This window comes from Pocillopora damicornis, chromosome 6 (assembly GCF_964200805.1).
Source record: "Pocillopora damicornis chromosome 6, jaPocDami1.2, whole genome shotgun sequence".
NCBI lineage: Eukaryota > Metazoa > Cnidaria > Anthozoa > Scleractinia > Pocilloporidae > Pocillopora > Pocillopora damicornis.
In genome coordinates, this window is record NC_142675.1 from 14,426,629 (window position 1) to 14,449,504 (window position 22,876).

At 38.5% G+C, this 22,876-nt stretch overlaps 1 protein-coding gene and 2 long non-coding RNA genes across 5 annotated transcripts; all 3 read right to left on the reverse strand.

The window, feature by feature from the left end:
• Positions 1-228: 228 nt before the first annotated feature.
• Positions 229-5,963, reverse strand: LOC149044111 (uncharacterized). Its single transcript, XR_016187414.1, has 2 exons — positions 5,862-5,963; positions 229-463 (listed from the first exon to the last, which is right to left on the reverse strand). It is a non-coding gene; the product is annotated as an uncharacterized LOC149044111 (long non-coding RNA).
• Positions 2,315-5,689, reverse strand: LOC149044112 (uncharacterized). Of its 3 annotated transcripts, none has more exons than XR_016187409.1 (4): positions 5,496-5,689; positions 3,966-4,001; positions 2,810-2,874; positions 2,315-2,410 (listed from the first exon to the last, which is right to left on the reverse strand). It is a non-coding gene; the product is annotated as an uncharacterized LOC149044112 (long non-coding RNA). The 3 variants fall into 3 exon arrangements; XR_016187410.1 differs by having other exon boundaries at positions 2,810-2,877; XR_016187408.1 differs by having other exon boundaries at positions 3,966-4,291; positions 5,496-5,688.
• Positions 5,964-13,901: 7,938 nt separating the features above from the next.
• Positions 13,902-22,085, reverse strand: LOC113673206 (scavenger receptor cysteine-rich domain-containing group B protein). The gene is made up of 3 exons (XM_089210838.1): positions 22,031-22,085; positions 16,659-16,970; positions 13,902-16,021 (listed from the first exon to the last, which is right to left on the reverse strand). Exons 1-3 carry the CDS (start codon positions 22,083-22,085, stop codon positions 15,675-15,677), a joined length of 714 nt encoding a protein of 237 aa, XP_089066964.1. The 3' UTR covers positions 13,902-15,674.
• Positions 22,086-22,876: the final 791 nt, after the last annotated feature.

Genomic DNA, 22,876 nt, shown 5'->3' on the forward strand with positions numbered 1-22,876 from the left:
CCATAGCAACAACTAGCCGCTGATCGAATTACGCGTCTAATATTTCGCTTGTGCAAATAGTTTGAATCGCATCACGTCTCATCGCTAAAAACACACTCTTAGCGTAAATTATTGATTTACAGAGTCGCAAAAATCAATTTGTAATCAAATTTCAAGAAGTACGCTATAGCTCAATGATCTCTTTGCCTCTGGAAAATGTTGTCAAATATACCAAACAACTAATACATGTTGGAAAACTTGATATCATTTATTCTCATCATATTTACAAAGAAAACTTTATGACAGGAATGAAAAGAAAACTTAAGGCTAAGTACAAGGCACTGCACTGTCACTAAAGGCTAATTGTTGCTCTCATTTACAACTTCTACACTTTCACTAGTTTCTTTGTTGCCTTCTTGCAGAGATGCAATATTTTTCTTCTTTCTTCTCTTCCGTGTCTTCTTCTTTTTCTTCTTTTCTAGTTCTGTGGGTATAGTAAGAAGAAATTGTTGTGGTGAGTTGTTTATAGGGTTTTGCTATTGGTCATCTGGGAGTGGAATTTCCCATTTTGGAATGCTTTGAGCAAATTAGAAAGCTGAAGAAATTCACTAGCCATGACACTTAATAAATTGTGTTTGTCAAATCGTACCCTCACTTAGAGTCTTGTTCTCCTCAACCTTATCTCTGTGCTCTCCCTTGTCCTTGTCATCTTTAAAGGTAAAGAAAAAGGCCTTGATTTTTTTAATGTTGCAGTTCACAGGTAAATTTCCTCTATGCTTATAAGTCTAAAAAAATATAACTTTATAGGGGGTTTCTTGTTACTTTATTTCAAGTTTGCTATATTTAGAAATGCAGAAACAAACTTGGCAAAGAAAGAATTTGTCAATCTTGCAAGTATAGCATCTCCTAAACAAAGGGTGAGACAAGATGAGACGACCGTTTTAAACATTTGCCGGGATTCGTTAATATCCGAGCTGTCTCGGGAAAAAAAAAGGAAAACGAAATGGAAAATGAAGAAGTGACAAGGGAATCATACATCCTTTCGAACTACACTTAATTTACATTTTATCAATCGAAAACGGGGCGTCAACCGTAGCCCACCTGCGCGGTGCCTGTCGTTCACGAGGAACAAATTACGAGCAGATGATCACTAAAGCGCTTATGTTGAGGCTGTTTTGGTTTTCGTTTCGTTTTGTTTCTTTTGTGTGTGTTTGTTTTATTTTCCTAAATCAAACATATCAAGTTGGAGATAAATAAGATTGATTTTAACTGACCATAATTATGCTTATATTGCTGAGCTTCTTAGTCGCATTTTAGAGGATAATGTTCTCTCGCGTACAAGTCTCCATCGACTTCGTCAAAATTAATCTTTTACCGGAATACTACAAAACGAAGACTAAAATATTTGAGGCCTCAACACTTGATCTATAATCACTTTCATGCGAAATCTAGTAGACAAATTCTCCTCCCTACCATCGAAATCCGTCCACGTGGGCATCGTTTCGTTGAACCATTATCATGTCTTGGTTGCACACGCCGCAGTGCAATGGATTGGCCAATAATCCCCGGTTTTGAAACCATCGGATTATCCTTGAAGGGTTCGCGCGCTTTAAATTACTAAAATAGAGGAGATCCATGTTGCACACGAAATAACAAAATCAATCAGCCAAGGAGCGCGATAACAGACTATCAACCGCTATATTCGAACATGTCTACTACACCTTTGTTTGTCGTCATTGGTCGATTTGGTGCACTGTCTTTCGTGCGTTTCGCTCCTCATTATTTTTCCAACTAATACATGTTGTTTCCTCTTAAGTTCTCTTTGTTGTTGACCGGCTGTTATGTTGTCAACCGCTATCCCTATTGATGTTATTGGATGGAGTCTAATATGGATGGCTTCCTTGACCCTACGGGTCAATAACCTTAACCTGGTTCCAAACAAGAACGTGTCCTGTTTCATTAGCGTGTTGTGTATCTTCTGAGTTTTGAGTGTGAGCAAGCCGCGTCTCTTTTATGTGCTCTTTATGGCTCAGTTATTGCTCTTCCTGTTTTCCAGATCGAGTTTCCCTTCCTCGATACGTCATTAAATTGGGACGCCAGAGGTTTCATTACCACTAATGCATACAGAAAGGATACTCGCACGGGCCAATACTTGGCCTTTGACCCACATCATCCTTAGTCAGTAAAGCGTGTTTTTGTCTAGTGTCTACACGATAATTTTGTTCTGACATAGGCGAAAGCGGGTCTGCCACAGCAATTACATTACGAGGGTTGTTATTATCTCCCCATAAGATTTCCCCCATGCTACCATGACTAATTTTGGTTAGTCAGCCAGTATATTTGAACGGCTTTTATTAATATTCAAGATTCATTTGACACATGATAAATATCATTGGACTGCATTTCTGTGAATTCCCATTCCAGTCATTAACTGTGGAAGAGAAACAAATACAAAGAGTGAGGTGTGAAGTTTGAGGGAAAGTCAATTTCAGATGACAGGGGTGGGTAATAGGAAGATGAACCACTCTTAACAGTAAAAAAAAGCCTTTTAGATGGATGATGTGACTTCCAACAGACAAGGAGGAACTCTAGGTCGAGAATGATAAATAAGTTAAACCCAGAAATGGCAGTGATTATGGCCATGTTAAGGAAGAGAAATATAAGCCATGGATAGGAAATTATAAACTAAATTAAGTGCCAAAAATCAACTAACTTGTAAGAGACAGGGCTGACAACTTGGCATTTAGTATTCTGGTAATCTTTTTGTGGAGGAAAGGTGGGGGATGTTACTTTAAAGTTCAAATGTGAGACAAAAATCATTCACACCTACCACTTCTATTCATGCACAGCTTCATTGTTACACAGCACACATCCATCACTTGTCCTTAGACAGTTCTACTAGGAAAAAAGGAGGAAAAACAAGTGGGAGTATGTCTTTCTTGTGACAGAAAGACATACTCCCACTATAACTAACCCTATTTCAGAATTGTTGATGAAAATAATTTTTTATTATAGCAATACAAAAATATTTCACATATTTTGTGGTTTAAAACTAACACTTCTGACTAAAATGATCAATCAATTTCATTTTCTTCCTTTGCACTTTACTCTGATAAGTAGAGAAAAATAAGATTGAGACAATGCTCTAAGTCTTAAGCCAGACTTACTCCCAGTGAGCCAACCAGACTTTTTCTCAGCGAGCCAACCAGACTTGTTCTCAGCGAGCCAACTAGACTTATTCTCAGCAAGCCAACTAGACCCATTCTCAGCGAGCCAACCAGAATTGTTCTCAGCGAGCCAACCAGACTTTTTCTCAGCGAGCCAACCAGACCTATTCTCAGCGAGCCAACCAGACATATTCCCAGCGAGCCAACCAGACCTATTCTCAGCGAGTCAACCAGACCTATTCTCAGCGCGTCAACCAGACCTTTTCTCAGCGAGCCAACCAGACCTATTCTCAGCGAGTCAACCAGACTTATTCTCAGTGAGCCAGACTTAGAGTCCAGTATCCTCATTGAGTCACAGCCCATTATCCTCAGCGAGTCAAAGTCCAATATCCTCAGCAAGTCAAAGTCCAGTATCCTCTGCGAGTCAGAGTCTGAAATCCTCAGCGAGTCAAAGACCAGTATCCTCAGCAGGTCAAAGTCCAGTATCCTCAGCGAGTCAAAGCCCAGTATCCTCAGCAAGTCAAAGTCCAGTATCCTCAGCAAGTCAAAGACCAGTATCCTCAGCGAGTCAAAGTCCAGTATCCTCAGCAAGTCAAAGACCAGTATCCTCAGCAAGTCAAAGCCTGGTGTCCTCAGCGAGTCCAAGACCAGTATCCTCAGAGAGTCAAAGAGCAAGCATGTTGAGCAAGTCTAGGCCTAGAATCCTCTGCAAGTGATAGCCTTGGATTTGCAGAAAATTTAATTCCAATATACCCTACGAGTCTTAGTATCATAAGCAAGTTTAATTCTTGACACAAATTACTGGACACACATACTAACCTTTGCAATCAAGCTCCACGGGAATTGTTTGAATTTCTGCAAAAGAACAAATATGTTAGCCAAAACACTGTTACCAATGAAACATGAAAAAGTCTATAAGAGAGTGAAAAGGAACCTTTGAGTGCTGTAGAATTTTTTAAATATCACCCTCAACTTTAATCAAGTGGAAACCATTTCAATAAGTTGATTCTGTCTGTTTTACTTGCCTTTCATAACTCATAGCTGTTGAGGATGGGGTGCATAAATACTCCTTTTCTGAATTTTAACCTTGATTCCAATGTTTCTCATCAGCTGAGATAGCCATATCATGATAGATAGTCTTCTTCCTATTTAAAAATGTATAAATTAATTATTAACAGATTTCCACCAAAGCTTGTGATAATTCCACTATTTAATTGCTTTGGCACTCAGTGAATTGGTGAATTACCTGGTTTCAGAAAGTAATACATTTTTTATTTAGCCCAGCCATCTCCTTACTCTCCCAGGCTGGTGTGCTAAATTGAAAATCCTCTCCCACAAGCCTAATTTTCAAGCTCTTTTCCTCAATAACTTGGTTATGCAATATGGTTTTACTATAAGTCTCAAAAAATTCTGTGCCTTTTCTCCTGAGTGAATAAATACAAAATGGAAAATACAGAACATATCTAAACTTCTTGGCTCTTTTAAAATTCCTTATAATGCATGAGATAAATGAATGAAAATCCAACAGAATCATAACCACCATGCATTGTGGCTAATGTGGCATTACATTTCAATGTTTCTTTCCTTTTACTTCATCTGGTAATTTGTCTTTCACAACATAAAATTCAGTTTCTTTGACCAGAACTTTTTCAAATGAGTGTTTGATAACAATTTTCTAACTAGAACTTTTCTTAGACTGACTAACTAATCCAATTGGGTCTAACAAAACGATAAAGTTCACTGGCTGAGATTCTGAACTTGCACCATTGTTTTTGTATAAGAACAAATAGAATTCTTGGATATCAAAATAAATTTCAATAACTTATACACAATATTTGGCACATGAAAAGGTCAACTTTTGAATGAACTGTATACGTAGACCACTGAACTTAATTCTTGCCTTGACAAAAATTACGTGTCACCCTCACACTCATTTTTCAAATGAATACTCCTTTCACAGGCACTAAACAAGCCCTACCGGCTACGATTGACCTAATATTGTGGACTCAACAAGAAAAGGTCACGACCCCGTTAAGAGTTTCTTATTTTTCCAATTGCTCATTGAATAAGAAGTTTGGAGCCAAATCATACCGCAAACAATGCGTATTGATAGTTGCTTAGTCACGTCCGTTACGCATTTACATTTACTTATTGACATTCTTTTTAATTTTTAATCCAAAATCATGTTTGATCACAATATATATTGCTTTACATTCACAAATATACATCTACAGGTCTATCTCAAGGCAAAAAACAAGGATTCGAGCGAGAAAAGTAAAAGTAAACGCTGTTTCAACATCACGTGCGTCACGCATTTAAATATCGCAAGAATGTTTATAGATTACTTACCTCGATTCTTCGCTAGGATTTTCCAGTTTTCTGTCTATTTCAGATTCCTCACCACTAGACATACCACCATGCTCACTTCCATCGTCAAAAATGATGTCTAAAGCCTCAGCTACGCTGTATCTCTGGCGCTTCGCACCAGACGCCATTATCGCAGATTGAAGTCGTACGAAAATGATTTCCGGAAAGGGCTCCAAAGGTCAATTTTGATAGTTTGGAGCTAAAATTTGCTATGTGATTGGCTTAGAATGTTTACTCGCCACAGTCGGAATTTTAGAGCGATGAAGGCCCTACACGTGCTTCGTTTTCGCTCATGACTTCGTATTAGGCGTAAGATAGTGCTTTTTTTTTTTTTTTTTTGTTGCTTACCTTCATTACAGACTCCACAACATTTTTGCGATGCCTCCTTTTCACAGATGGCCGATTACAACTACAACATAGTAACACCTCCACGAAATCTGTCAAAAGGAGGATTTTAAAACACCGGAAATGGAGAGGAAAGATAAATGATACGGTCGATTGACTCCCAGACAATTGAATGGTCCAAACTAGCAAAGGCGGGAAATTTGTTATCGTGCGAGATATCAAAGTATCTGTTTGCTCACTCAATTCGTATTCAGCGTTCGGCCGTATTCCAATCGATAATTTCGCTTTCTGAACAAAATTTCCAATTCTATGATGGCACGTAAATTAACTTGTCAAGAAGTGAGTTCATTGTTTGAGAGAAAGTTGTCTGAAAGGTGAGGTCTCTCCTGAAGTCTACTATGAAAAAGAATTCGCGCAGGATGAAAAAAAAGAAAGTAGACTATAAAAGGCTGCCAGTATCTCAGAAGAAAAATCCTTTCACTGGACGTGTAGGGGAAAGAGGAAACAACATGAAAAGGGGGTATAACGTCAGCTTAAACGATATAGAACGCCAGCCTGCCAAACAGCCGAAACTCGCACACATCAAGAATGCCAACTCAAGCGCCGAGGCTCAAATAAACATAAACCCATAAAAAAATTCAAACGCCAATCAAACTGTAAAGGCAAGCACCCCTTACACACCAAACACGACCACATGCATCACCAACACCTCAAACGCAAACACCATCTCCTCCATTAACACAACCTCGAGCACGACCAGCACTGCAAACACATGCATCATCCTTACAGTAAACGCGACAACGAACACAAACCTGGCCCAGCAAAATAAAAAAGATGGTGAAGTAGAATTTGTAAAGACCTCTCACAGAAGCGCCTCAAAGGCCGGTAAATTCCATCTCTCGGAACAGGACATTAGCACCACTTCAACTGGAGACTGGCTCACCGACCATATTGTAGGTGCAGCTCAGTCTGTTCTGAGGGAACAGTTCCCTCACGCAAGAGGATTGGAAAATACAACTTTGGGGCCTATTTTTAATTTTTCTGTTCAAAAAGGCCAATTTTCATAAATCCTGAATACTGGCAGCCATCATTGGGTGTTGGTATCTACTGTAGGATGCTACACTCCTTCTGTAGTTTATCTGTACGACAGCCTGTTTTCGGGAAGAATTGCAGCCCTCGTGCAGAAACAGATTGCATCAATTATATACGACGAAGGAACCAGTTTTAAGGTCATTGTACCAAATGTGCAACACCAGAACAATTCCGATGACTGTGGAGTTTATGCTATTGCTTTTCTGGTTTCGCTACTACATGGCCTCAATCCTTCTAATCTGACATTTGACAGGAAGCTGATAAGACAACATCTTTTAAAGAGCCTGGAGAGTGGATCATTCGACCCCTTTCCCCTCTCTAAAGTACCTGAGTGTCGAGACAGGAGGCCACTTTTTGTTCAAGAGGTCTCGGTAATGTGCGAGTGTAGAATGCCGAGGGAAGAGTCAGACTCGAAGTCTCCTTCTCGTTGTGTGAAATTTTGTAGCTGCAAGGAGTTTTTTCACTGGAAATGCATTTCAACAATTATTTTGGAAGATTCAAGTGCAAACTGGCGTTGTCCAAACTGCGAAAGAGCCCTTAAGCAGGAAGAGAAAAATAACCATTAATTTAACATGTAGTATTAAAAACTGATTCTCAGAACTTCCCATTAATTGTTTATTAAGATAATCGTCGAAGTGAAATATATATGTGTAGTAATTTTTTATCTATGTAGAAGTCAGCTAAAAGAATTTTTAAAATGTATTCATGAGAAACTGTTTCTTATAGATCTTTCCCTAAGTACGCTCTTGCGTTTAGAATTGAAAATCCTCATCTAAATATTGTAAAAAATATTATCGTAGAATATTTTCAATGATGATCATGGCACAACGCAGATAGAGAAAATATAATAGGTGAGACAAATCACGGATTATCCTTGTCGACAAAAGTAATATCGCCTGCTACATTATATTCAAACTTAATCTCCGTCCAATCGAGGTAATGTACAATTTTTTTATCAATTACCATATTAGAAATAACAATATATCGCTTAAACTCTGAACGTAACTGCGTTAAATTTATTTCATCAGAAATCCAGAAGATTTCCGGTGTTTTAAAATCTCCTTTTGACAGATTTCGTGAAGATGTCATTACGTTGTAGTTGTGATCGGCCATCCGTGAAAAGTAGGCGTCAAATGTATTTTGTGGAATCTGTCATATAGGTTAGCAACGGAAAAAAATGCAAATATCTTAACGCTAATACAAAGTCATGAGCGAAAACGAAGTAAGTGTTCCTTTCTACTCTATTTTGCGGCTCTAAAATGCGAAATAGGGCCTTCATGAAAACATCGGGCGAGCTCGGATTTCGTCATAAGATATCTACCCGAGATGACCTCTGGTGTTGTAACATCCTCCTTTTGATAGATTTCGTGGAGGTGTTACTATGTTGTAGTTGTAATCGGCCATCCGTGAAAAGGAGGCATCGCAAAAATTTATTGGAGTCTGTAATATAGGTAAGCAACGGAAAAAAATGCAAATATCTTAAGGCTAATACGAAGTCATGAGCGAAAACGAAGCACGTGTTCGTTTCTGCTCTGTTTTGCGGGTCTAATATGCTAAATAGGGCCTTCATCACGAAGACAACATCGGGCGAGCTCGGATTTCGTAATCGGAAATCTACCCGAGATGACCTCCTTCTGACGGATGTCGGAGTGTGCTTTCCGGATAGTTCAATCTCGAACCCAGGGTTATCTTGGCTTCTTGTCAGCGGTATGGTCGCTAAAAAATGACCTCAGGGAGAGTGAATCAATCAATTTTTGGATTGGTTGATGGGAAGAACGATGGACTCCACACAGAAAGTGCGATTTTCAGAAGGGATCGATCGATGTTTAAACTATTGGGTTTTTTTTTTTTTGTTTTTTTTTTTGCCTGAAAGTTTTCAATTGTAAACTTCCTGTCGATGCGTGGGAAACATCCAACCAAAGCCGCTGCATGCTGCAATGGCGAGAAGCTGTTTTTCATGGAACGATGGATTGCTGTTGTTCCTGCCAAAGACGTACAAGTAGAAATAAATCATTTTATTAAGTTGTTTGGAGTAAAAAGCAGAAAAGAAGGCATTGAAGAGGCCGTGCAAGCGATCGGATATGTAATTGTAGAAAAGTACGATATCAGAATAGCATAAAATAAAAAAAAAAATTTAAAAAAAATTGTCGGGCATGCTCGCTACAATCTTGTATTCAATATCAAAGAAGAAATCGAGAAGTTTTCCTTGACATGCAAAGAAGATCGCGAAGAAAGGGTTCTGTATTTGAAAACACGGAAATGAGGTCTGTCGCCATTCAAAGCCCTTCTCAGGCCACAGTTTCACTATCTGCTTTGCAGCAAGTAAACCGTTCTAAAAATCCATTATACCCACGTCTAAGGTACTCCGAGAAGACACTTCAGATGTTAAAACAGAGGTTTTCCTTTCATATTTATATATGAATCTCAGCTTGTGATACATTAAATTGTCCCTTTTTACCGCCTATACCTTTACTTAAATTGGCAGAGAACTTTAATTTCCAAGTGGGCGCAGCAGTCTGCTCTTGTTAATGTATTATTTTATAATTTAAAAGAATATCTTTTATGTTCCTTAAAATACAAATAAGATCATCATTGATCCAAAACCGCAACTTTTCTATGCAGCTACAAGAAATCGATTGAATGTATGGACTGAAAGCGGCACGATTATGTTTTTCCTATAGCCACCTTCTCCGAACCCGGAAAGTCTACAATTTTAAGATTTTGAAGAGATAACCAAGGAATCAATAGGGATTGAAATACTTGGGAAGGCTGGCCATAGAAATCCTGAGGTCCTTTAGTATGGAGGTTTTACATATTGTCAGATTTAAAACTCTAACACTCGTTCTGTTCACTTGACTCTGTCTTTAATTCTCTTTTATTACACAAGTTCATACAGCGGGGACTAGCTCTGATCTTTGGAGGAAAGTGTGGGTCACCGCTTATAAAGGTGACCCTTACTGAGCTGTCAATCTCTGACCTTCGTCATGCTTTTACACTAGCGAATTACGTCAAGCTACGCAGAGCGGAGTACGCATACTAAGTAGGTACCTTCCAGATGTTTACGCTGTACATAATGATTTTCTACCTTAAATTTCTTAGTCATACAGTCAAGTTCGGGCAAAACAGAAACAAGGTTGACAATATAAAAATTATAATTCCTCGAAGAAAAAACAGAAAATTCAGAGAAGAAAGGGCGTACCCAAGGTACCGCCTCCAAGAGAGCTAAGTGCTATTTGATTATATTACCTTAAATTTCTCAGTCATACAGTCAAGTTCGGGCAAAACAGAAACAAGATTGACAATATAAAAATTATAATTAACCTACTAACATAATTCAAATCATAGTCGAGGAGATACCCTAAGAGAAAATAGTCCTCGAAGACTGCTACAGACTGCGACAGAATAAACAGAAAATTCAGAGAAGAAAGGGCGTATGAAAAGTACTACATGTTTACACCCCAGGTCACCTCTAAGAAAAAGAGGTGTCGAACGTGTTAACATAAGACCGCCAAAAGGAATAAGAAATGATCAACGGGCTTATTACAATTTTTACTGACTGGCTTATGGTAATATATCATTTCCATTTTCAACGTTTAAATAAGTCAAAAAACACCTATAATGAAAATTCTTGCTAGAAAGTCAATTTTGTCTTTTAACAATATTACATTTACAACTTGTTTTGTGATTAACATTTTTTTTTTTCACAACCACATTATACTTGTGCGTCATTCAAAATTCCATGTCGAAATTTTTGTCCAATTTACTTTAATTTTGCAGCTTATTAAAGAAATGGAAGGAAGAGCTCCTTACTTGATGCCATGGCCACTGTAACTGTGCCTGTTGCAAAAGAAGATGAAGTCAAGTGCCTCCAGTGTGTGATATATGGTTAAATGATGAATACCCAGAGCTGGAAAAAAAAACTCATGACTATCATCCGTCATGTTGAACACTCCAATTGTAAGATGCATATCATTTTACTAACTAAAGGCAATTTCTAAAAAATACGACTTGAGCTCAAAGTTGTTACAGAATGAAAGAAATGCCATTTTTACTTCATTTTTTTTAGTGAAGCAAAATCAAAATCTTGAAACAACATCAGCTTAAAAATTTCACAATGTGAACCTTCCATATTTGTCTTTTATCCGAAAAAAATCGCTACCTTGATTTAGCAAACTGAATCATGTTCAGTGTGAAATCCTTCGATTGAAATACACCATAGCACGCGTGTTGTGCACGCAACAAGAATATTCCATGGGCCAGAGAATGTTCTCATTACCTCTCAGGGGTAGAAAATGCGAGTGTTACCTGATGAAAGATTATGTGAAAGACTTATCAAATTCACTCGATAGCAACCGTGAAAGAGTAACTCTCGCCATTTTCTTGCGTACTCCTTTATTGAAAAAGATGCTGCTTTAACGTGGAAACGAGGCTGACAATAAAACGATTATTTCAAATGACTTCTTCGTTTTTTCTTTAAAGAAGATAAATCAGTATCTTCAACATAAAACATGATTTCAAAATAATTTTGGGCTAAAAGCCACAATTTTACGATTTCATTTAAAAGAAAACTAGTTCAAAACATAGATTGAACTCGAAAGGCATCATGAATAATTTCCAAGATGGCAGCATCGCTGCCTGGTAAGTGCGTTGAAGTTCTTGTGTAACCTTGACGATTTATGAGGCATTTTGCCCAAAATGTAGAGAGATTAGGCTTCTAAAAGTCAAAAATTATTAACAAAGGAAACAAAAATAAAAGACTAAGTATTATTTTCTGCTCGTTAACTTAAATACTTGCAAACGTTCGAAAGCTGGTGATCGAATATTAAGAAGTTATTTTTACATCGCAAAGCTTTGAACAATTGTTTGAGTTTCTTCGATCACATGTATTGGAAAATCCAAGGCTTATCAGGTGGTTGACCTGAGAGAAGTTGACGTCTTACATGCGATCAATGTACGCTAATGAAATACTCAAATCCACACTGAAAATTTTTGGAGAAAGTTGGAAACAGAATTGGGTGACTTATTGCAATTTGAAGATCTCCTGGATAATAGAAAGCTTTTTGTTCTACCCCAAAATCTGTGCATCTCAAATCAAGGAAATTCAGCAAGCTGGCCTGTACTTCCGTGATGCACTTCTCCCAAATATTAGTACGATATCATGGCCTCCGAAACATGTTGAGCTATGTGAAAGTGCAGTCAAGCTAGAACTAGATGCGTTTCTATACACTCTCTTAACTGGGAACACACATATCCCAGCAGAATATCCCGATCGCCTCCGCGCTTTGTTGATTCTTTTGGCCAGGACATCATTTACGGAGTTACTCCAGGACTACAAAAACTACTCAAGCAAATACTGTTACCGTATGCCAAACAATGTTCAACTTATCCAGATGCCACACCGATGTGAGTATGGGATCGTTCCTTTGCCTGAAACTATCAAGCCATATATCAACACAACACTCGCGTGGGACAATATCGATAGATTGGAGGAAACTCTTTCTGGCGGGGTAGCCAAAAAGCCAATGGCTAGACTGGATTTAACATTTCTGTCCTTAATGACGTTCAAGTCTCACTGGATGTCATCAGATATCTCCCGAATATCGATGTACCTGCTACTGACATGGCTACTCTTCACGAGGTTCTAGTGCAGTTCCTCAAGAAAAAGAATACGCTCAAGTTAAAGAGCATCGTCGTCGTCTTTGACTAAACACTGTATGCAAAGGCAAGTGAGAGACAATGGAAACAAAGCGCGAAATTTAAAGATATGGTGATGAAAATGGAAGTATTCCACACAACATGCACCACGTTGTCCATCACTGGCAAGTGCTTCAAAGATACTGGCTTGGAGGATCTGTGTGTAGAGTCTGGTGTGATAGCAGAAGGTTCTGTTTCAGAAGTTCTACAGGGACGCAGGTTCAATAGTTGAGTTAGACTCCACAAACTCGTGCATGAAGCCCTAATGAGACTGGCGTGGCGAGGATTTAGGCCCTGGATAGAAGAGAATTATAAGCAGTCCAAGAGTATCGTTGATGGCTTATTTGGTGAGATTGGTGATTTGTATGATGATATCTGCAAAAGGTTGTTCCAGATGTATATGACCAGTGCTTGTAGTGTCAATTCTGTCCATCTTTTTGACAAGTACATGGCGTTTCTTCGTTGCGAGAGCGGAGTGCACGAACTATTGACGGAATAACAATGGTTCAGAAGATACGAGGCGACCAAAAAACATTTGCAGAGGTGGCTGATAGAATGATGTCGATAGTTTTGCATGAAGGAACAGAAAACTAGTGTATTGGCGTAGTCTTTGATGTTAAACGAGATAGCTCAGTAAAGAATGCTGAGAGAGATAGAGCAGAGAGGCTCAGAAAGCGGTCATGGATTCAGAAACATCAGGGTAGACAACAAAACATTCCAGTGGCGGAAATTCCTTTCCAATTCTAAGAATAAGTTGCTCCTAATTCCTCTCAGAATAATGCGAAAATGAGATACATAAAGACTCGCTGGAAAGAAAATCTTTGTAACAGCCGAGGATCGATGCTGTGAAGTCTCTTCGATCGGAACAACAACAAGGAAGCTAAGGTCTACGCAAGAGGAAGCAAATACCAGAGTGTTACTCCGTATAGCTATTTTTTGAATCAAGCCTCGTTTCGACAAACGAGTCTCGTTTCGACGAACGAGTCTCGTTTCGACGAACGAGTCTCGTTTCGACGAACGAGTCTCGTTTCGACGAACGAGTCTCGTTTCGACAAACGAGTCTCTATTCTCGAACAAACGAGTCTCGTTGAAAATCGTTTATTGAGTGACTTATAAATCGTGACGATTTAAAATCGAGTGGTTTCCCAGAAACCGTGAGTGATCCGTTTTTGGTGAGCAATAAACAAACGAAATGGTGACCCTTGTTGCTAAGAATAGTGGTGGGGTGAAAAAGACCCAATGATAATCTTAAAAGAGTTTTTTTTTTTCGTTTTAGTTTCAACGAGCGGCGCCAGCGACTGGCAGGCATGCAAGGATTCACACTGAAATAACAGTACAACCTTCGTTTTTCACAAAATTGTAATTTACAACCCTTGAACTTGAAAACAATCCGAAGATTTTTTGAAAGTTTCACCTACTGCGAAGCGCTCGGAGTTTACAGATGTTCAAAAGCTTTTTCTGTTATGGCGTGAGATTGAGGACAAAATTGATCATTACGTTTCGTAGCGTGTGTTTTTCCTGTGTGAAGCAACAGAAGATGCCGGCGACTGACGAAATTACAAGTTAACACGAAAATCAAATAACACCTAAACAAACAATTTTAGCTACCGATTTTCAGTGAATTTTTAAAGAAAAATTTTCTTTTAAGTTTCAAGACATTTTGAAGATTCAAAATACATATAACGTACTAAAATGCGAAAGTTATACACCACAAAATTGATAAATAGGCCTGAAATGAAATTCTATCTTGTCATTAATTATACGTTGCCTAGCACGTGACTAAAATCTACCCAGGCGGAGATCCAAAATGACGGTGGCAGTCTTGGCTCAGTTATATCATTCAAAACTCATTCCCGTTTGTCTCATTTGATAAAGAGGGAATCGTTAATGTTTTCATTAAGACAGTATGGCCTTGATTTTCTAATATTTACAATGATAGACAGTAAATTTTATTTTTCACCCACATTTACTTCCAACGTTTTCTTTTGAACCAGAAACAAAATGATAGACGTTAAAACACATGACATCATCCACCCTTGTCAAATGTAATAGCATGATCATTTCAATTGTAATGCCTTCTTATCCCAACGTTACTTTGTTTCTTTGCTACATTAGCGAACACTGAACTACTGCTCGTACTCTAGATATGACAATCAACCACAAAATTCCCTAAACCAGATAACATTAAACATAATCTAAAAAATCATGTGTCAATTCAAAAGTTTGCTCACAGAGCACTTTGATTCTTAATGAGCTGAGTCTGCCAGCCCGTTCGGTAAAGGAAACAGCCTCACTTTGGTTGATAGTAGCATTAGAAGCTCCAGCAAAACTTTTCCAACATGTTCTCACCGCGCCCTCAACGTGGAAAGAACTTCAACCAAACACCGTTTGTATTTCAGGTGCCAAGGTTTACATCTGGCCAAAATGAGCAGCGTCAGTGTTTAATGAACATAAACCATTGCCACCAATGTCAATTCACTTTCAACATGGAAAACTCAGCAGCTCCTAGAAAAGCTTCAATTTTTGAAACTGCCGGGTTACCGATCTCGTCTCGACCAGAATCCACCAGAAACCTCAAAAATTTGAGTTCTTAAAATAAACAGGTTTTGGCGTCTTTTCACTCTTCATTTGTCTTTAAATTCCAGAGAATAAAAACGCTCTAGAATAATTTATGCCTCCAAAAGTTGACCTTTATCGATTAAGAGGATGTTTTTTACCTGTAAGCAAATGCTGGCGAGTCAATCAAAGTTGTTTTTTTCAAGAAATAACGTAAATGTTGGAGGAACCGGCGAGCCATGTCATGACGGAAATAAATACGGCCAAAGACGAAAACAGATTCGGTCTTTTGCATGTACATTATTAACAAATAATCATATGACCCATATCTTGCAATTTGGAATAAATTAACTCAAGAAAATGTCTAAAAGAGAACAGATTGCATCCGCACCTTTTGCTAGCGCAATTGGGTCAGCCCTTGGAAATTTTTTTTTTGTTAATTTATCCCAAGTTGCACTCGTCATGTGATTGTCCTTACAAATTGCCGCATTTCATTGATATATTTGAGAGCGAATTATAACAAACCACACCAGCGTCATCATTATGTCCACAGTTGTAAACTCCCCATCCTGCGTGATTGCACTGCGCTATTACTGTCTCATTTCCTTTACATTTAACGTCATCCAGCCATATCTGGCCAGTGCCTTGTCCAAATGCTGCTTCACCGGGTGCTGATAAAGCTCCATCGTATCCGAGCTGCTGACAAACTACTGCAGCGTCCTGTAAGTCCCATGAATAGTCACAAATGGTTCCCCATATACCATTGTGCCGCACTTCAACACGACCGGACGATAGCGAAATACTAGGGCTTACCAGACGAACTGTTGATATGGAGATACAAGCTAGCTTAAATTCGCATCATAACTTGCCAACGCATTGAATGCACGTACCCACTATCAGTTATATTGAGAAATGAAATTCAAGACTACTGGCAACTCGCTAATAAACCCTTCTTAGTCCATTGAGTCCATTAAGTGTTGCATAATCTCAGTAAAAAAAGTGGAAAACTGTTCAGAAGGAGAGAGAAAGGGGATGTGGGGTCAGAGTTAGGGTATGATGAGAAAAAAAGTATGTTAATCAAGAAGATTAAGATGTCAACTATTTTTAGAAGATTTTACTAATACATTGTAATAATCCATCGAAAGAGCTCTATTCTAAGAAGTTAACCGTTCATATAGAACTACACTGTTAAAAATGAGACTTATGATTCTCTCATCAAAATAAAAAAGAACCCATGGTAATAATTTTCAACGAGAAGTAATAGTTGTTCCTAATCACATCTGCATTACGGAACATAAGCAGCATTGGATCTGAGTGTGTTCAGCAAGATTAGCTTGGCACAAGAGGCGTAATTTTCTTTTACACGGAAGGAGAAATTCAAAAGTGAGAGATAGCAGCGAGGTTTTTTTAATTCGATTAGTATTGTTACACTACCTTGTACGTGAATCGTAGTTTTACCTGTAGGTCGGCATACTACTCCAGCGTCCTCACCATGCCCACAGTTGTGGACGCCCCATCCGCTGTGATAACAGTCTGATATCGAAATTTCCTTTCCTACACATTGAACGTTATCCAGCCATATCTGACCAGTTCCTTGTCCAAATGTTGCAGCATGGGGTGCTAGTAAAGATCCATCGTATCCGAGCTGTCGACAAACTACTTCAGCATCTCGCGTGTCCCATGAGTCGTCACAAATGGTTCCCCATGTACCATTATAAAGCACTTCAACACGACCCGAAGATGACGAGTAGTTGGGATTCACTAAACGAACTGTTGGTAGTTAAAATGTAAATTTACGTTAGCTACCCAAAAATTATATCCTCACCAATTTTTTTCTGTTAATAGAACTAAGCAGGAAGTTAAGGGGACCCTATCAATTTTTTTCTTTTGGAGATATTTTAAAACAAAGCAAAACAAAACAAAAAAAAAGCATCATAGTCGACGAAAGTGGTATTGCTAGCACTACTCAGATTACATAGGTTATTATTTTCGCACAAGTCAGATTCGTTAGAAAATGCTTCTCACACCAGTAAAATTACACCAGTAGAGTTTTTTGCTCAGATTACAGCATTGGGATATGTTGCATTTCCCACTAGCACAATAGAATTGATGCCGACATTCGAAGGCAACCTTTTCTATTATGTATTAAGTAAAATGCTGCGATGCCTGTTGAGTGTTTGGGTAATAGCTCTTTTAAAGCAGTCGAGTCACATTATCGGTGGCAGCGTTCGTAGTTTGTCTTGCACGCAGATCACTTGGTTTACTTTGCCTTATAGTCGCCTATTAAGCGAAACTTGGAAAGATCAGCGAGTTATTTTTTCTTTCTACTTCGACTGCTATGTTTTAGCCCTTCCTTTGCTTTGCTTCTTTTGCTATTTTGTGATTTACTTCAGCAATCTTACATTTAAACAGTATTTTCCAAATACAGTCACAATGCTGCTTGCCACTTTTGATTAGACTTTGCCTCATTGCATGAAATTTTCCGGTACAGAAAGTGAACTTTATCAAACATTCCTAACCCGCTGCAACAAATTTCATATCCACCAAAATACTGTTGTTAGTCAATTTCCCGCGCATTTCTTACGTCCTTGTACGCTTTCTGTTGATCAATTTGATTCTAAGTACCACTTCTTCGTAAACAGCCTGAATTTTAACACTTATTTCACATGAGTGAGAAAAGTACAGATAGGAAAATAGGTAACACTGAACCGACTAAGGAGCCCACATTGCTGTACTTGCGCTGAAACCTCTGAACTAGTTCCCTTTTGTCTTCGTTTCAGGTGTTCTCACGCAATATCTCTGGTTAGGGTTTATAGGGGAAAAAATAATAGCTCAAGCTCTCGGCAGTAAAATTGTGTAACATGATAATTTTGAGGCAAATAACTGTAAGGAGATAATTTTTGTGTAGGCGGCCCTCGCAGCGAAATTGAGACAAGATATGCGAGCATTAAGGAAGGAGAGGCTGAATATTGTGATTGCCCTGTAGAAATGGCCACACTGCTCGATAGCACCCACGACGGCCTCTGGAAACTTTGCAAAGGCTTTTCAGCTTGAGCTTAAAACCTCCTATAGCCTTGAAATGTTCTTGATTCTCTAACCTACCTAATAATTTATACAGTGAGATCAGTCAACATACCGGCGGCAAAATTTTCAGAAGCTTAAGTTTATTAAGCAAGAATGACTGAATTGACGTTAAATCTGAAATTTATCCTTTTCGTTACATGCAAACTTCGACCTCCATGATAAACAGGCTCTTCCAGATGACCTTATCTCCCAGGAGAGAAAGGTGATTCCAAAGGGAAGCGCTCGCAAAACAAAGAGGGAAAATTTCGGGTCACGAAACATTAGAATCGAGGTGGGTCATCATTTCATGGAAAATTATATGCTTCTTGGTTTTACAAAACCATTTTTCATGATTTTTTAAAACCATTGTTTTATAATACAACCAGTTCAATCGCAAGCAAGAGGTTAATCCGATAAAAGACGGGCCATAATTAAAAACCTCTAAAATCTTAGTAAGAAACGTTACGTTAACTGAATCGAAAGGTTTTTTTTTTTAATCAATGGATTCACGATTTTAGTAAAGTCCATTTTATCATCGATAGTACGCAGGAAATCGAAAATATATCTACCACGAACAGGGTGGATCAACCTCTTCTTTGTTATTTTGCGAAGATCCTTAAAGCGCCTATGACACGGAATTTGCGTAAATATTTAGCTTATCATATGAACAAACCAATTCCGATAGAAAAAAATTAAAAAAAAACTTAAGACTCAGTTTTTTCGGGTCCTAAAGTGCTCTTGTTTTGTTTTAAAGTGTCTGGTGGACTGGTTCAGATTTAGCGGGTGCTAACATAGAAAACTGTGAAAACTCTCAGTTGAAACCTACAAATCTCTTACATCGTAGTCTTGTAATTTTGTATCAGTCAGCGTTGAAATACTCTTGTGATTATGTCTGATAGTGATGTATATCTACCTTCGTACCCAAGTGGTGGAGAAGAAATGGAAGTTGCCAGTACGGTTCAGCCCTACGAAGGAGAACCGTGTACATCCTGTTCCTTAAAATTTAGTTTGATGAGTTTGTGCTTTGTTTTCCGTGGCGAAATCTATTTTAAGAGTGGGTAGCTGTGTTCGTTTCTGTTGCCATAACATATTATTCCTTCGCACCATGTACGCATGTGCGGCGAGGGTTCCCCTCGGTCAGTGCTCTAGAGTTTCGTTGCAGTAGAGAAATTCCCCTTAATAAACCAAAAGCTAACTTTTCAGCTTGAGAAGGCATGGCAATTTTTCACCGAGAAGTCATCGAGCAGTTTCACAACAAGTTGCTCCTTTCTTCAGAGTTTGCATAGGCTATGCTCGCGATCGTCGAGCAAGTCAAACCGAACGGAAAACGAGTGAGTTCATAGTCATCTGATTTAAGTTAATCTCAAGTAGGGATTTTAATATAGAAAAAATTCTTGAGTTTAAGTTCAAAATTGCCATAAGACCCATTCCGCTTAAAGGGAATAACTGACATCAGTACTGTAAATGAATATTTCGTATGCATCGACTTTCACACAGCACTTGGATTCGCTGCCATCTAACTGGCAATAAAATTTGTGTTTATATATCTCATTGCAGTGCTTTTATCTCAGTGACATTGCTACTGTTGCCACTTTTAGTTTCTTGAGGGCAAGGGGGAATTGATGACTCGTGAGATTGATTTTCGGAAACCTACGTTATGAGAATACATATATGTTATTTGCCGGCTGGGAGGTCCGTATGGTGAAAAACTGTGACCGAGGTCTTGAAAATACTGCCCGAGGCCGTAGGCCGAGGGCAGCATTTTCAAGACCGAGGTCACAGTTTTTCACCATACGGACCGACCCTTAGCCGGTAAATAACATATTTATTGTTTTTAAACTTGACGAAATTCTTTCCGAAAGAACCGAATGATTTATGGCCGTAAATACGGCAAGATCTTCCATAAACTGAACAATTTTTGAGTGAGTAAATGGTAGTTAAAATAGAGGTCATGCAAATTTAAGAGAGATGCCTCAGCGAAACATTTTCATTTCCGTAACGATAAAGGTGATTTAAAAGGCTTCCTAACAAACTTTGAAACATTATTTTTACAAGTATCTGTCACAATCTGACACCTGTCAATTGGAGAGCGCGCAAGAAAAAGAAAAGCGAGGGAACATTTGATTTGAAAACCAACAGAACTAGTTTGGCAAGGACTGTCACGACATTGTTTTCTTCAAAATCAGTTAATGATCTAACGGAAAGTATTATTCACTCTCATCGACGATTCATTCATGTACGAAGATTTACCTCTGTTCATGAAGTAAACGGCGAGGAAATTAATCGTGAGTAAATTCAATCTTTTTATTTTGAAGTTGTGAGAGTTTGCTCGTTTGTTTGCTGTAATGGCGTGTTTAACTCTGATCTTTCCTTCACAAAAACTAAATTCGAACGGCACACTCCAACGAGACACAAGGGAATGTAATGCGGCCTTTTCTCAAAAAATTCCTTCAATTTCTGTTGTGCAATTTAAGGTACAAATGTCCAAATTGAACGGAATTGGAAAGAATCACCAGGAGCGTATATTTGTTGTAGAACTTAAATTAAAACTTCGCTCGCTCTTTCACTATGAATAAATTGCTCGAGAAAATTCAGATATTAAATGAATGAAAGTTCCATCGTTAAGTTTAACTGTAACCAAATACCTCACGTTCCAACTTTCTGGGTACTTTTTGTGAACGATTAAAATTAATTGCAGAAGGTTTTTAGGCCGCTTGTCAACCAACGTAATGACACTATTGTTTATACAAATTCATTCTGAAACCAATATTTTTCTGTCAACCAAAGTGATTTGATAGAGAGAAAAGAGAGGATTCATAAGTTATTTATCGGCTTGAGATAGTGACCGACGTGTTTGCTTAAAAATACTGCCCAGCCGGAAAACGAGGTATATTTATGAAAAAATGACAACGAAAGTTGAGATGTACTCGGCGACTCAAGAAAGCGTTACCGTGGCCCGTGGGCAGAGATAGGAAAATACTGACCGGGTAAAGAACCAATCAGATTGCAGGATTCGTTACCGTGCCCTCTAAAAAAACAATAAATGGCCCATATGCTAGTATCCACCAGAGGTTTCGCACTGTTCACGCAACAGGATATCGGTCGGGAAAGCTCAGGAAAGGGCTCGAACTTCATTACAAATGATGTGTTTCTGTTATTAAAATACGATGGAAACTACAATCGGTAGAAAAGAAAAGCGCAAATGTAGTCATATGGAAAGACAAGGAGTACGAGTCCATCTCTAGCGCGTGAAATAAACAACAATAAGAAGCTCACCATTCTTCGCTTGTGAAATGTTAGCCTAAAAGAATCATTGAACAATCGTATACGGTGTTGGAATAGGCCCCTTAATCAGCATTTTTTTTTAGCTGAATTCGTTGGTATATCTTCCCCTGATTTGACTAGTGGTATATGTTCGTAACAGGCGTCTTCGAAGCCGGTAAGGAGCGCGACGCCGACGGCATCAAAGAGCAAAATCTCATCGATGTCGACGATCGAAACGCGTTCATTTTGGCCATACAGCTACATCCTTTGGAATGTAGTGAATAGAAATACCCGGTTTATATGTATTATTGAAGAAATGTAAAATGGTTTCCGTGTTTACATAGCCTGATGTAAACACGCGGGAGGAGTTGGGAGAACACGAGATAAGCGTAGGAAACCACGACACGAAGCGGAGTGGTTTCCAGCTTATCGAAAAAAAGTTTACTTATTATTTGAGCAGGGGTTATGCAGTTATGCAGGGGTTGATGTACTTTAACACTTACCTGTAACACTTTCTGCTTTCGAAAGAAGCAGCAAACTACCTGAAATAAAAACCATGAAAATGTTTTTTTTTTTTAATTTTTAGATTGATTTTTGCAAGCCCTGTTATGTACATAAATACTCAATATTACCAACCGGTAATTAGTGTTCCTTCTCTAGAACCTTCTTTGTGTCAGGGGCACTTAAGGCTGAGTGGGTGGTCAAATTTGTCTTTACAACCCGGTTTTTCATTTTTTTCATGAATGTTAAAGCATTCTTTTATTTAAAGATTAGTTGGTTTGCTTTAGTAATCTTGAGTTGTCTCAAAATGTATTTATTTTTTCTTAAGGGACTACTTCTGATCACGATTAGGTCCTATTAAGAGACTTAAATACTAAATACGCTCTCATAGGCTGAGTTTAAGTTCCTTTGGATGAGGGTATGTAAGCAGGCTTGTCTGACTGTGTTGTTTTAGGCAAGCCATCGCAAATTTTTTCCAATTCTACTCAAGTTTAGATGAGATAATGTAGATACGGATGAAGTCCTACACTGCTTGGAATTGACATAATTAGGCTGCAGAACAGAATCGATTTTAGTGCCTCTGTTTGCCTTAAAAAACGCCGCAAAATTATCCCTGTTCTGTAGGCTATGGTATACTGTATCTCATGTAATCGACTGGCCTGGGCTGGACTTATCAGTAGACCTGTCACGGACTAATAAAAAATATACGCAAGAAACTTTTTGTCTATATTCAAACTATCATCTCTTAGCCAAAGAATGATGACAATACTTTTAACAGAGGCAGAAGCATAAGCACGAGCATCATCATAATTCTAGGTTTTTTAAAGAGCATTGTTAACGTTGTTGAC

Excerpts from the sequence above, each read along its gene's own strand:
- LOC113673206 (XM_089210838.1), bottom strand. The coding sequence starts at position 22,085 with ATGGTTTTTATTTCAGGTAGTTTGCTGCTTCTTTCGAAAGCAGAAAGT. Across the intron at positions 16,971-22,030 it reads GAAAGCAGAAAGTGTTACAG|TTCGTTTAGTGAATCCCAAC; the intron begins GTAAGTGTTAAA and ends AACTACCAACAG. Across the intron at positions 16,022-16,658 it reads AGTAGTATGCCGACCTACAG|TTCGTCTGGTAAGCCCTAGT; the intron begins GTAAAACTACGA and ends CCATATCAACAG.